Raw genomic sequence first — 14,110 nt, forward strand, 5'->3', positions numbered from 1 at the left:
ACCCCGCCCTTCCCGGTTCAAAAACTGGGCTCAGGGCGGCTAACAACAAATTTAAAACACTTTAAAACACTTAATTATAAAAGCAGCAAAAAATACAGTATAAAAACATGAATAACGATAATGAATAACAATGCTATGAACTATAAGCCAACCAATTTTACTTTTTAAAACCCAAGATGCATTGCATTTATATACCCCGAGTAGTAATGATGAGTAATAATGCAGGGGAAGCCAGGTATAGGTAGGGAAGGCATTGTGGCTTGAAGTCACACACTGTTCCACATACTGTTGGAAAAGACCTAGACAGGAAACTCCTCATGAAGTTCCTGCTCAGAGTCTGTCTTGGGTGGGCTTGGGAGCTGGAAGGTTTCCATGGTAGATCCTTACAAGTGAAAACCACTATGACGTAGTTCCAGGTGGTGGCAGTCTGTGCATGACTACCTCCTAGTGTCCCTATTTTCCACAGATCCTCCAAGTGTCCCTATTTTCCAGGGACAGACCCAGATTTACAATAGCCATTCCGGTTTCTGATTTGATCCTGGAACGCCTTGCTTTTCCTTAAAAGGGGTTGCGGCACTCATCTCACTTTATTGGCCAAGGGAGCCGGCGTAAAGCTTCCGGGTCATGTGGCCAGCATGACTAAGCCGCTTCTGGCAAACCAGAGCAGCGCACGTAAACACCATCTACCTTCCTGCTGGATCTGTACCTATTTATCTACTTGCACTTTGACGTGCTTTTGAACTTTTAGGTTGGCAGGAGCAGGGACAACGGGAGCTCACCTCATTGCGGGGATTTGAACCGCCGACCTTCTGATCAGCAAGTCCTAGGTGTTCAGCCTTATAGCTGCTGCTGTTATAATAGCTAAAAATGAGTGGGGGTGGGGAAGCATCTCTCCTATAGCTGAATGGATCAAGAAAATTTGGTCCATAGTAATTATGATCAATTACTCATAGTAATTATGATCAATTACTTACTGGGGGGAGCTCACCACATCGCGGGGATTCGAACCGCCAACCTTCTGATCAGCAAGCCCTAGGCTCTGTGGTTTAACTCACAGCACCACCTGCGTCCCATGCTTTTCCTTAGAATGTCCCTATTTCATCAGAGAAATGTTGGAGGGTATGGAAGAGGACATCCCTGTTATGTTGGAGGGGACGCATCTACCTTGAACCTGATGGTTGCTGGATTCTGGAAGCACCACCCCACCTTCTCCAACAGCTTCAGCCTTCTGTTCCCACCCCCTATTAGCTGGGGTGTGAGGTCCCCTGCAGCCTTGCCCATTGCTTGTTTCTCTACCCCCTTCCTTCTTGGCCTCTGGCCTCATTCAGTTCGGGATATTGCTGTTTGGAGTCTCATTGCCTCTCCTATGGACCCTGCTTCTTATTTTGAGGCCAGAGTGGCTTTCTGGAGATGCATTATACGAACTGCACCATAAATTCTCTCCCAAAATGGGTATGATTAAAATGGACATTTTTTTTAGCTTGCAGGAACGCGAGCGAAGGCAGTTTGTGCGGCAGATGAGCCATCTGCATCTCCAATATGTGATGAAAGAAGAACAAGCACGTTTTGTTAAAAGAGCTTCGTTCCATATCTGGGAGGAAAGGGCTGTTGTACTGACTGCTATGGTTTTTAAATAGCTCAGCCGCACTGGGGTGAGCTCAGAAATGTTTCTGTGCCATGAGTCCCATTGATTCCAGTAGGACTTCCTCCCACCCAGCAAGTTTGTGTAGGATTGCAGCTGCATATTGTTTCTCAGGAAGAAGCAATAGCCACATAGCTCTTCATCGCTACCAAGTTTTGCTGGCTCGTGCCAATGAAGTCCGGGTTGTTGCTGCTATTGCAAGCACAGCGAACTTCATGGTCATCCATGCCCCCGAGCAAGAAGTTAACCATGATGCTGGATAGGCCAGTTCAAAGCCTTGTTTAATATCTGCATGACTTGCTCCTTTCTGGGGAATCTCGGAGATGTCAAAAGAGCAAATAATGAAGAAGATCCACAACTGCATCCGCTTAATTAATGTAGCATCTCAAGCGAATAGAGAAATAACAACAAATGAGTGAGACTGATTGATTTTAAATGCTTATTCCCTCTTTTTCCACCAAAAGGGGCTGAAGGCAGCCAGCAAGATTAATTCTGTCACCAAAGCACAGCCTCTCTCTCTCTCTCTCTCTCTCTCTCTCTCTCTCTCTCTCTCTCTCTCTCTCTCTAATTTTCTTCAATATTAAACAAACAAATACATAAAAAGAGAACAAGCGCATAGGTCATAAACTTAAAGAAGGGTCCTAACCCTTTAAAAACTTTAAAAACGAGGCTGTGGGCTGGATGCAGTTAGTTGGGGCTGCCATACATGCAGAATTTCCCAGACATATACGGGATTTGTTGAAAATAGCGCCCTGGAGGAATTTTCAAAAAATCAGTAAAAATGTTGTTGGGGGAGGGGGGAGATTTTGCAAAAAGAAAAGTTCAACAAAAAAGAAAAAAACCTCAGCATCTTTGCCTCCCCCAACAGCTGAACAACTTTGCCACACCCCCCCCGCCAGATTAATGTCTGGATTTTCACTTTTTAAAATACGGCAACCCTAAGTTAATCATCCTTAGGTATCACTGAAATCAAGCTGAAAAGTAAGGCATGACTTACTTAAGACCCACTGATATCAATGGGAACTAACAGAGCAACCCAAACTATAAGAATCCAGCATAGTCCACCTGAGGGTAAATTATCCTGGTGTAATTTACCATGATCCCAAACTCTCTTCAGGAGTGGAGCTACTGAGAAGGCCTCAGCCTGACAGAGTGAAAACAATCCTTTACAACCGAGTTTGACTCACAGCACCCTTTTTGCAACTGAGCCTTCTGCTGACTGAACTGAACAGAGTTTGGAGAGGGGTAAGTCCGCCCTCCTGAATATTGTTTTATTTGATATAACTTGTCTACTTTAAAGTTATCTTTTTATTATGACTTTTTGTATTGGATCAGATTGCAATTAGGTGTGTGATTGTCGTTGTCTATTCCGTTGTTTTTTCAGCTTGTAAACACGCCTTGCGTATAGCAATAGAGAGAGGGGGGGATATACAAAATAAAAGTGAAATGAAAATGAAAGAAGCCATGGTTAGCAAAAGCCTCTGCTGTCCTCCTGCATCCAAATGCTAGCCGTAGTCTCTGAGCACTTCTCAGAAGTGCTGCACATCTCTAAACAAAACATTTCCCCAAGGTTGGGTCAAACAGCTCCTGCGTTTTCTTGCTGACTAGCGCAGGCTTTGCTGGTCAGTCACAGAAAAAGAATTAGGCACATGAAATTCCCCGCCAAGAGATTTAGGAACATCTCTTAAACACGCAGCAGGGGGAGCCTGCAGACTGCTCTGAATGACTGTTTCCGTAAGTGAAGAGCGCAGGGACTGTGTCTTATTTCTTTCGCTGCCTGTGAGTCACACTTTTTGGTGCAAGCGCAGCATGAACATCTCGCCCCTTTTCCAGTTTGTGGCGGACTGCCTTGGGGATTCGTCACTCAGACTGAAACGTGGCGTTGATGCCCATGTGCTGAGAGTTCAGAGAGACTAGTTTTGCCCTGGGGGTGGGCAACCGCAGGGCCAGGAGGCAAGTCCATCTCTCCCAGCCTTTTTATTGGGATTTCTTCCCATGGCACAACCCCTCTTCACAATCCACAACCCATCTTTGGGCTCCCTTCCCACCTTCCTTGAGGGTTTTTGCCTGGCTGAAATGTGTCCCGGAATTCTGCTGAGGTCTCTTGCTTGCCTGAATAGAGGGCAGAAAAGGGTGTCAGTGTGAGTAGAAACCAGCTTACAATATAAAGGCCACATTTCTATTCGTTGCTCCATTTGCTTTTCTGCCCCTGGCGCTGGCATATGGCCTCCAGAAGGTTCTCACATGGCCCTCAGGCGGAAAAGGACCATTCGTCTTAGGGTAGCAGCGTATTGGTTAGCTTCTAGTCTGGCTTTTTTGTTTTGTTTGCATAATCAAACATTTAACCAGTTCAGAGCAAACTTTCCCCAGACCATCTCTTTGGAAACCAAAGCTTGTGCCCAAATCATGGATGCTTTCATTGAGATTCCTGCATCGCAGGGGCTGGACTAGATGACCCTTGGGTCCCTTCCAACACTACAATTCTATGATTCTAAATGATTCACTGAGTCATTCCCTCACGAGGCTATCATGGCAGCTGGAGTACATGTCTGCAAGTTGGAAATTAAGACATTGTTGTCCAAAACACTCATATCAGTAGCAGTAGCAGCAGCAGCAGTAATAATAATAATAATAATAATAATAATAATAATAATAATAATAATAATAATATCAGCCAGTATATGCAGACATGATAACTTCATTCTCCAGTTCCTTATTATTTTGCACTTGACTTTGCAGGGGGCTTCTGACTTAGGCCTTTCCCTCTGAAATGTCCCACTTAGGGTGTCCCTATTTTCTTCAGAGACATGTTGGGACGTCCCTATTTTCATCAGAGAAATGTTGGAGGGTACGCAACGATCAATTCAGCAGATTGTGTCACATTATAGTGATACAGAGGTCCATGTGAGATATTTGAAATGCTCCTGGAATGCAGCCCTGAGGGAACCAACCATGCAACACAAAGCAGCAAAAAACAACAACAACAAAAAAAAACACCAAACCAACAAGAGCCTGCACCAAAGGCAGTGCGGTGCTCCTCTCTCTTCTACCTCAAGAGCTGGCAATTTTTCATTTACGTGCTAAATTAGTAATGAGCTTCAGTCTCCACAGTCTTGTTCCTGGTGTTCACCAATGTAATGTAGGCCTCAAGACTCGCCAAGTGAGAATAATGCAATTTGTCAACCATTTTGCAGAGGTGTAAACAAGTGTATCCGATGGAGGCCGGGAGGGAAATCTCTCCGATACCCATGGAGGGGAGTGAAAACATCTACAACAAACATCCACGTTCTGAAGTTTATGTCAATATTTTAAATGCTTACCAGAAAGAGCTTTCATTCTGGGAATAAGTGCACCAAATATTTATGTTCATATAAATTTAGAAGTAACATTTGTATGCTCCCCACCTCAGCCTTAAAGAAAACCCCTGTTTTTTGTGGTATGTTTTTGAAACAAAGTAAGGACAAGCAGATATGTAGGCCATTGAAATGCTGCCCCTGACCTGTGGAAATCCTGTTTCAGTAGACATTTCTCTCTAATAATAACAGCTAGAAACTTGCTGTCTTTTTACAAATGGAGGCTTACTAGGCCTGATACTCCGTTAGTTAGAGCATGGTGCTGATAACGCCAAGGTTGCAGGTTATGGGACAACTGCATATCCCTGCATTGTGGGGGTTGGACTAGATGAACCTCAGGGTCTCTTCCAACTCTGCAATTCTATGATTCTATGAAGCCGAGACTCTCAGAAAGCTTTATTCTGCATTCAGAATCTCACACTGTGGTGTTTACATGGCACTAACCCACATGGCGATCTCTTTGTCTCCATAGCGTGCCATCCACTACCTCCCACCCATTGTCAACACATGGATTTTTTTAAAGATTAATTACCTGCCAGCTTTTGTAATTGCTGTGTAGATTTTCTTGCTAATGGCATAGCCATAAACTTAACGAAATGAAAACTCAGCATCGGGCTGAAGTCAGTGGGGGGTTTGCCACTGATTTCTACTAAGCCAGGATTTCGCATGTAAGTAGTTAATCACACTGTCTACGGGATGCATATCCCAAGGAAGAGAATAACTCGTGAATTCTCAAGCCGTTCCAGAGAGGAGGGGAAAAAAGCTTGTCGCAGTCATAAAAGGGCCAATAGTAATCCAATCCTAAGTGTTTCACTTGCTATTAATGTCTGTCTGGTCTACATAACCTAAACAACACATGTGAAGTTCATCCATCAGCACAAATTAAAAGACCCTTGGTAGCCAACCTGGTGCCCTCCAGACCTTGTAGACTACAAATACTAACATCCCTAATTATTGGCTGTGCTGGCTAGGCTTGATGGGAATTGTAGTACTCAAGCTCTAGAATGTACTGCCTGGGCTACTATTTGATCAAGTCTTCCTTTGCAGCAATGTATATATCCTGCTGACCTCTGAACTCAGGAGTACAGACCTCAAAGAAGAAAACAATTATTTGGCAAAGATTTGATTCTTCCATTTTCGCTCTGGAAAATTTATTCTGTTTTCTCATTTTTATTTTGACCGGAAATTGCATTTGCCTCAGTAGTTTTAATCTAGTGAAAGCAGATTAATGGGTCATCCTACGCTGGCATTGTTATACTGGAGATAATATAATATATTTTGCACATCACTTGGGAAGACAGGCGAACTAATGCCAGTGTATTGGAAGAAGCAAGGATCACCAATGTCGAAGCAATGATTCTTTGACATCAACTTCGTTGGATTGGTCATGTTTTTGGATGCCTGACTATCGTCTTCCAAAGCAACTACTCTATTCTGAACTTAAAAATGCAAAGCGTAATGCTAGTGGTCAACAAAAGAGGTTTAAAGACTCTCTCAAGGCAACTCTAAAAAAAGTAGTATAAACACGAACAACTGGGAAACACTGGCCTGCGAGTGCTCCAGTTGGAGAACAGCCTTTACCAAAGGTGTCATGGGCTTTGTAGATGCTCGAACTGAGGACGAAAGGGAGAAACGTGCTGAGAGGAAGGCATACTTGGCAAACCCTCACCATGATCCACTCCCGCCTGGAAACCTATGTCCCCACTGTGGAAGGACGTGTGGGTCCAGAATTGGCCTCCACAGTCACTTACGGACTCACTGTTAAAACCGTGTTTATAGAAGACAATCTTATTTGGCTACGAGTGATTGCCAAAGAAGAAAACTGGAGATAAGCAACACAGACTCCTTCCCGGAGCGAGAGGGGAGAGTCCCAATTTGTGCAATGTCATTCTAGTAGTTTACTGGGGTTTGGCAGCATATGTCCCTGTTTTGGTATTTCAGAACCAGCAATGTGAAATGGACTGAAACCCCCTGTTTTGCGGTGTATACACCTGTAAACATCAATCTTGATACGAGATATCAACAATGCTTGGGTGCTATTACTTGAATACAGGATGTAAAGCTATACTAGTTCATACAAACTAAGGCCGGAATAGCACTAGACATTAAAAGCAGCACCTCACCCCTTTAAACAGTCCCATCTTCCTCCAAAGAACCCTGGCAACTGTTTGTTTAAGGGTGGTGAGAGATCCCATTCCCCACACAGAACTATAGTTCCCAGACTGGTTTAACAATCAGCCTCTCTTCCCAGGAGACTCTGGGAGCTGAGGGAAATAGGGGTCTCCTAGCAAATCCACTACATAGGCTTGGGGAAAATAATCTGGAATGGATTTAGGGGTGTTGGGGTCTGCAGGGAGAAAGGGAGGGAAGGATAATATTTTATTTGCTGCCATGGCATCAAATTGCATTGTACCTTGGAGTTTTCAATTGCTGCCTACTCTTGTGTTGTTGCTATGGCAGATGTGTAGCTGAAGAATGTGACACCCAGATAGTATTGGGGTTATGAAAAAAATAAAATAGTTTAAGCCATAAGTGCACCTTGCACCTCAGGCTTAGCAGGAAAAGTTATCCATTAGGCCTGTGAGGCAACAGTCCACTCCCTACTCGCAGCTCTGGAGGCTGTAACAGGCAGACAACAATAGTTTACTGAGGTTTTGTAGGGTTTTTTGGAACATCTCATTTTGGGTAATGGATAGGACTGCTGGGCAAGAGGTTAGGAAATACTTGGCCAACCCCCCTATCCCCCCCAGCAAATACTGTGAGACTTTTAAAATCTGCCATGCACTAAGAATAGGACTCATATTGATGACCACCAAGAGCCACAAAAAAACCCCTTAATCAGTCTTGTGTAAAAGTGCTGGTGACTGTTGGAATCATTTTTAATTAAGCTAAAATCCCCACTGCCTATTGCACATCAGCGCTACATTTCCAATAGTGACTTGAAGAGCAGACAATTCAGTTACCTAATAGATTTTCAACCAGTGGGACTGCGGTTGGGGACGTGTGGGAGGAAAATTAGAGCGATAAACCATGATTAAGCCAGAGGATTTAAAAGCCTAGAAACAGGCAAGAATATGAGCAAGGTGGGTGAATGGGAGGGAGGGAGAGAAGGAGGGAAGCAGCTTTTGCTGACTTTACCCGTTTCATCCGTTCATACTCAAACAGCAACGCAGGATTTCACTGTTGGGAATTAACTTGTAAATCTCACAATAAAGATCATGATAGAAACTATGAACACAGGAATTGGTGTGTTTGTGGAGGCAAACCCATTCCCTCCAAAATCTCTCTGATGAAAATAGGACATCCTATTCAACAACAACAACAACAACAACAATTATTATTATTATTATTTGGGCAGCTTCCAACATATAAAAAAAATAATAAAACACTAAACATTAAAAAACTTCCCTATTCAGGGCTGCCTTCAAATATCTTCTAAAGGTTGCATAGTTACTTATCTCCTTGGCTCGTGGGTTGCATGACTCCATACCCTCCAACATTTCTCTGATGAAAATAGTGACTCTCAAGGAAAAGTGGGACATTCTGGGATCAAATCAGAAACTGGGATGGCTTCTGTAAATTTGGGACTGTCCCTGGAAAATAGGGACTCTTGGAGGGTCTGCAAGCTCAGTTTTCTGGCAAATGTTTCTTCTGTATTGACACATTTACTCAGATTGAAATTCAGATCCAGCATGGAATTACGCCTCTGTTCAGGCTGGCTCTGGGCATTACATATATTCAGGCACCTAGCTTGTTTATCAGTTATAAAAATTATCACCAGATACTTTTTTTAAAAATAATAATAATAATAAATTATGTTAATTTGAAAAACCTGAGGGTAGGCTAGGGAGAGGGAATAGCTTTATTATTGCCATGGGTGGGGGGCTAGCCAATTAGCACTCTTGCACAGCCAGTTTCCGGTGGAAACAGGAAGCACTGCATGGACCTGAGCTCAGTTCTTTGAAGAAGAGTTTACATATGTCAAAAAAGAGAGAAAGTGCAGTTCCATAGGAAGCCCAGTCCTCAGGCTACGAATATCTGTATAAAGCCTATTAGGGAGAGCAGGGATGGGGAACCTGTAGTTTGTCATATAATAATAATTTATTTATACCCTGCCCTCCCCAGCCAAGGCCGGGCTCAGGGCGGCTAACAAGCAATAATAAAAATAAGTTGGATGAATACAACTTAAAAACAAAAATAAAATACATTAAAATATTGAAATATTAAAATGTAGCCTCATTGCAGGAGGAGAAAGGAAAAGAAAAAAGAAAGAGGGGGAGGGAATCAAATTGGCTCCAAGCCAAAGGCCAGGCGGAACAACTCTGTCTTACAGGCCCTGTGGAAAGAAATCAGATCCCGCAGGGCCCTGGTCTCATGAGGCAGAGCGTTCCACCAGGCCGGAGCCAGAGTTGAAAAGGCCCTGGCTCTGGTTGAAGCCAATCTAACTTCTTTAGGGCCTGGGACCACTAGGGTGTTGTTATTTATGGACCTTGAGGCTCTCCGTGGGGCATACCGGGAGAGGCGATCCCATAGGTATCTATGTTGTTGCATTGCAGCAACCACCAGTCCTGCCTTAGGCATCCTTTAACCTATACTGGAAATGGATGGAAGAGGTTGCATTATTCCAATGAATATGTTGCAAGAAGACAAGGGTCAAAAAGGGTTTTTGATTCCTGCATTACAGGGTTTGGACTAGATAATAATGATTTTATTATTTGTACCCCACGCATCTGGCTGGGTTGTCCCAGCCCTTTGAGGTCCCTCCCAACACTACAATTCTATGATTTGAAGAAGAAAATGGGCTCTTTTTTTAATGATTCTGGCACTTTAACTTCATGGCTGCATGTTCTTCAACCCAGGAACAATATTAATTCTAGAGCCCAGCTTGATAGCTAACTCTAGTGGAAGAGTTGCAGAATACTCTGGCGCTGAACCAAGCCCTTGAGGCTGCAGTCCACATGGCTTGTCAGAGCACATCCTGCCACCGCATGTCGAATGTGCAATCCTAAACGACATGAGCAATCCTTAAAGACATCTGTGGGAATTTTGCCACGACTTTTCATGGCGCTAAGATCTGACCCAGTGGGAGCTGGTAGACGTTACAGCCCAACAACAACAAATGTTCCGGATGAAACCAAAACCTGACAACAAATGTCCTCAACAAGCTTGATCTCCTTTGAAGTGTTTATTTCCAAATCGCCAAGTTCTTCTTCTGAGTTCATCCAAAGCTACAACATGACCACTTTCAATTCTGGGAAAATTCCGAACTGTCTCCAGTTCCTCACAGATACTATGGAGAATCTACACCTTAGCACTTGAATCACCAAGGATGTAGTCCTATGCATGCTTACTTAGGAGTAAGCCCCACTGAATATAGCAGCACTTACTTATGAGTAAGCACACATAGGATCGCACTGTTAATGTCTCTCTGCCAAATCAGACAAATAATATTATATGTCAGTCTTTTATGCTAAATTACTTATTTATTTTCATTCGGTGGTCTGTTTTACTGCGTTTCCCTCCTTAAAATGCCTTTACCCACTCTCAGCCCTCTAACAAGATAGGATTAAAAACAAAATAATAACCATGCATCCAAGATAAGACAGGACCGGAATTCATTTTCATCACTGAAACTTGATCTCAAGCTGCTGAGTGAGGTCATCTCAGGAGCTGGAGCGAGGAGGTGCCATCAGTATGCCGATGACATCCAAATCTGCTTCTCATTTACATCTCTATTAGGTGAGACACTGGAAGTGCTGAACTGGTGTCAGGGAGCACTAATTGACTGGATAAGTGCCAATAACTGAAAGCTCAGTCCTAGCAAGATGGAGAGGCAGTTGGTGGGTGGGACATCCACCCAGATAGATGTTTAGGCTGCTCAGTATGGGCTTCCACTCCCCATTAAGTCAGGTGGTGCTGTGGTCTAAACCACTGAGCCTCTTGAGCTTGTTGATCAGAAGGTCGGCGGTTCGAATCCCTGCAACGGGGAAAGCTCCCGTTGCTCTGTCCCAGCTCCTGCCAAACCAGCAGTTCGAAAGCATGCTAGTAGGTACCGCTGAGGTTGGAAGGTAAACAGCTTTCCTGTGCGTTCTGGTTTCTGTTGCAGTGTTCCATTGTGTCAGAAGCGGTTTAGTCATGCTGGCCACATGACCTGGAAAGCTGTCTGTAGACAAGCGGCAACTTCCTCAGCCTGAAAGCAAGAAGAGCGCCACAACCCCATAGTTGCCTTTGACTGGACTTAACCGTCCAGGAATCCTTTACCTTTTTACCTTAGTCAGGGCTGGGGAACCTTTTAGGTTTGGGGGAGGCCAGATATTTATCTCCCCCCCCACCTGTGGGCCAACTTTGACATACTCCCTACAGGATTGAACCCTGAACCTCCACCATTCAGCGGACAGTTGGGTGTGGTTTGGGGGTGGCTGCTGCTAATGATAACATTTTTTGTATATTTTAGAACTTTATTGCGCAGCGAAAGCAGCAATCCCTCTTGCTGTTCTGGCTTCTGGGATAGCTGCGCAGCCTGCATTTGCTCCATAAGACGCACACACATTTCCCCTTACTTTTTAGGAGGGAAAAAGTGAGTCTTATAGAGCAAAAAATACGGTATTTTTTTTCATGTTGTAAGCCGCCTTGAGCTGGTACAAGCCTCACAATTTCCCTAGCATATTATATCTTCTTTCAAGGGTCATAGTTGGTAGAGCACGAGACTCTGAATCTCAGGGTTGTGGGTTTGAGCCCCATGTTCAGCAAAAGATTCCTGCATTGCAGAGGGTTAGACTAGATGACTCTTGTGGTCCCTTCCAACTCTCACTGCAAATGGCCCAGACTTTAAACAAAGAACTGTACCTTCACCGACAGAAGAGAGGAAAACATCTTTGCAACATAGATCTTCATTTATTTCTTATTTAGTCACAATACATAAACTGCTATGGTTGAAATATTTAAAAAATGGAGGAAGGAGGGCCACACCTGTAAATTTTCAATATTGCTATGTCCTTGGCAGTGTAACATCGTACATACGGGGTTTTTGTTTCTGATGGATTTCCTAGCTCTTTGGTTCCATGCAGACATCCCTCCCCCAAAGAAACTCAATGGGGGATGCCCAATTTTTATTAAGTCAGTGTAGGATTTCCCCTGCCCTGCATGGCTGAACCAATGGTGACCACATTCACTTGTTGGTAGAAATCCAACAGCTGCCACTTGGTATATAACAGGAGCCCATAACAGAAGAGAAGCAAATAAAAATAAAAAACACATTGCATTGGTATAAAATGAGATGAAAAATAAATACATATATGGATTCTTTTCTTTGTATATAAAGCTTTTCTTTTCAACATGTTGTGCTTAAACATCCTTTCAAAATAAAACTATGTACCTTGACTTTCTGTTCCAGCATTGGAAACAGAGCAATACTATACTCTTGTGCAAATAGAAAATACAGTCGTAACTTGGAACCCGAACACCTTGATACTCAGACGTTTTGGTTCCTGAACGCTGCAAACCCGGAAGTGAGTGTTCCGGTTTGTGAACGTTTTTTGGAACCCAAACGTCCAATGGGGCTTCTGTGGTTTCCGATTGGCCGCAGGAGCTTCTTGTAGCCAATCAGAAGTCGCACTTTGGTTTCCGAACTTTTTGGAAGTTGAACGGACTTCCGGAACGGATTCCGTTCAGCTTCCAAGGTACGACTGTATGCTCTACAACGCCTATGTCATAAACAAGTGGACTCAAGAGGTTCTGTATGGAAGAAGCCACCAGAAGCCTTTCCTCCTCCTTCCTGGGAACAGGTTGAGGCCTGCTCCACCGAGCCTTTGAGGTCCTGAGAACCACAGCCGCCGGGAGCTGCATTGTCCCACCTTCCATTTTGTAAACTGCTCGATAACCACGGCAGTTCTCTCTCAATGCCGTTGAACAATGAAGTCGATGTGATCCAGTTCAACAAGCTGAAGTCCGCCTGGTCTGCTGTCGAGTTCCTTTGGAATGTCTCATCTACTAAGTTCGGCTCCAGCTCCGAAGTGCCTTTGTGAAAACCCAAAGGTGTTTCTTCTTGACTGCGAGCCGACAGAAAACACCCGTCTCCCTCATATAGCTGAGCACCAAGAGGGGGAGCAGGAGGTTTTAACTCCGTGGAGGGCACGGTCTTTGGTTGTTTAGCCTGTTCTTTCCCTTGCTGAGATAACCTGGAGGGACTGTTTTGGCTACAGGCTTTTAACGAGTCGCCGACGAGGAAATGCGGGGTTTCGGGAGAGTAATGAGCGCAGGTGTATTTGTGGGGACCGGCCTCCTTCTTGGTGTGCCATCTGTTTAAAAGCTGGTTGCGAGCATCGGGGGGCATCTTGGACAACTGGCGGCCGAGCTGAAGCTGGGTGGGAAACACAGTCCCTTGAAGGGTTCTGTACAGGAACCTGCCAGGGAGATGAAAAGGGCCACAAAGGACCAAATAAGTCATTGAACTGAGAAAAGAGAATGTACCAAAAGAACACTGTCCCAAGTACACTTTGTCTGAACGGTGCTGGTGGGATGTTCGGCTAGAATGCCATTTGAGGAAAGGTTTCTCCTTTGAGAATGGAGAAGTTGAGACCCTTCCTCCATCAACTACTTTCTGGTGTTCCCGTCTTTGTCATCATAATACTAGGGAGAAATGGCTGGCCACTTTTCGATGGACTCCTGGTTCTGAATGGGGTAACTGTGCCCCTGAAGGACCAGGTGCGCAGCCTGGGAGTCATTCTGGACTCACAGCTGTCCATGGAGGCACAGGTCAATTCTGTGTCCAGGGCAGCTGTCCTACCCATGGACTGTCTTGCCAGAGTGGTGCATGCTCTAGTTATCTCCTGCTTGGACTACTGCAATGTGTTCTACGTGGGACTACCTTTGAAGGTGACCCGGAAACTACATCTAATCCAGAATGCGGCAGCTAGACTGGGAATGGCCGCCGAGACCATATTACACCGGTCCTGAAAGATCTACATTGGCTCCCAGTATGTTTCCAAGCTCAATTCAAAGTGTTGGTGCTGACCTTTAAAGTTCTAAATGGCCTCAGCCCAGTATACCTGAAGGAGTGTCTCCACCCCCATCGTTCAGCCCGGACACTAAGGTCCAGTGCCGAGGGCCTTCTGGC

General features: G+C 44.5%; 1 protein-coding gene and 1 long non-coding RNA gene across 3 annotated transcripts in view; one reads left to right on the forward strand and one right to left on the reverse strand.

Moving 5' to 3' along the window:
- Nucleotides 1-14,110, forward strand: part of LOC309367970 — a 57,155-nt gene that overhangs the window by 18,662 nt on the left and 24,383 nt on the right. The gene's annotated exons all lie outside the window — the stretch shown is intronic.
- ATP10A (ATPase phospholipid transporting 10A (putative)) overlaps nucleotides 11,870-14,110 on the reverse strand; it is a 146,868-nt gene continuing 144,627 nt past the window's right edge. For both annotated transcript variants that reach the window (XM_081907524.1, XM_081907523.1), the window contains one exon: nucleotides 11,870-13,397. In XM_081907524.1, coding sequence (XP_081763650.1) covers nucleotides 12,704-13,397 — 694 coding nt within the window. In that variant the 3' untranslated portion in view covers nucleotides 11,870-12,703. The remainder of the gene's footprint in view (nucleotides 13,398-14,110) is intronic.

The sequence above is a fragment of the Podarcis melisellensis genome, assembly GCF_964234715.1.
Source record: "Podarcis melisellensis genome assembly, chromosome: 4".
NCBI lineage: Eukaryota > Metazoa > Chordata > Lepidosauria > Squamata > Lacertidae > Podarcis > Podarcis melisellensis.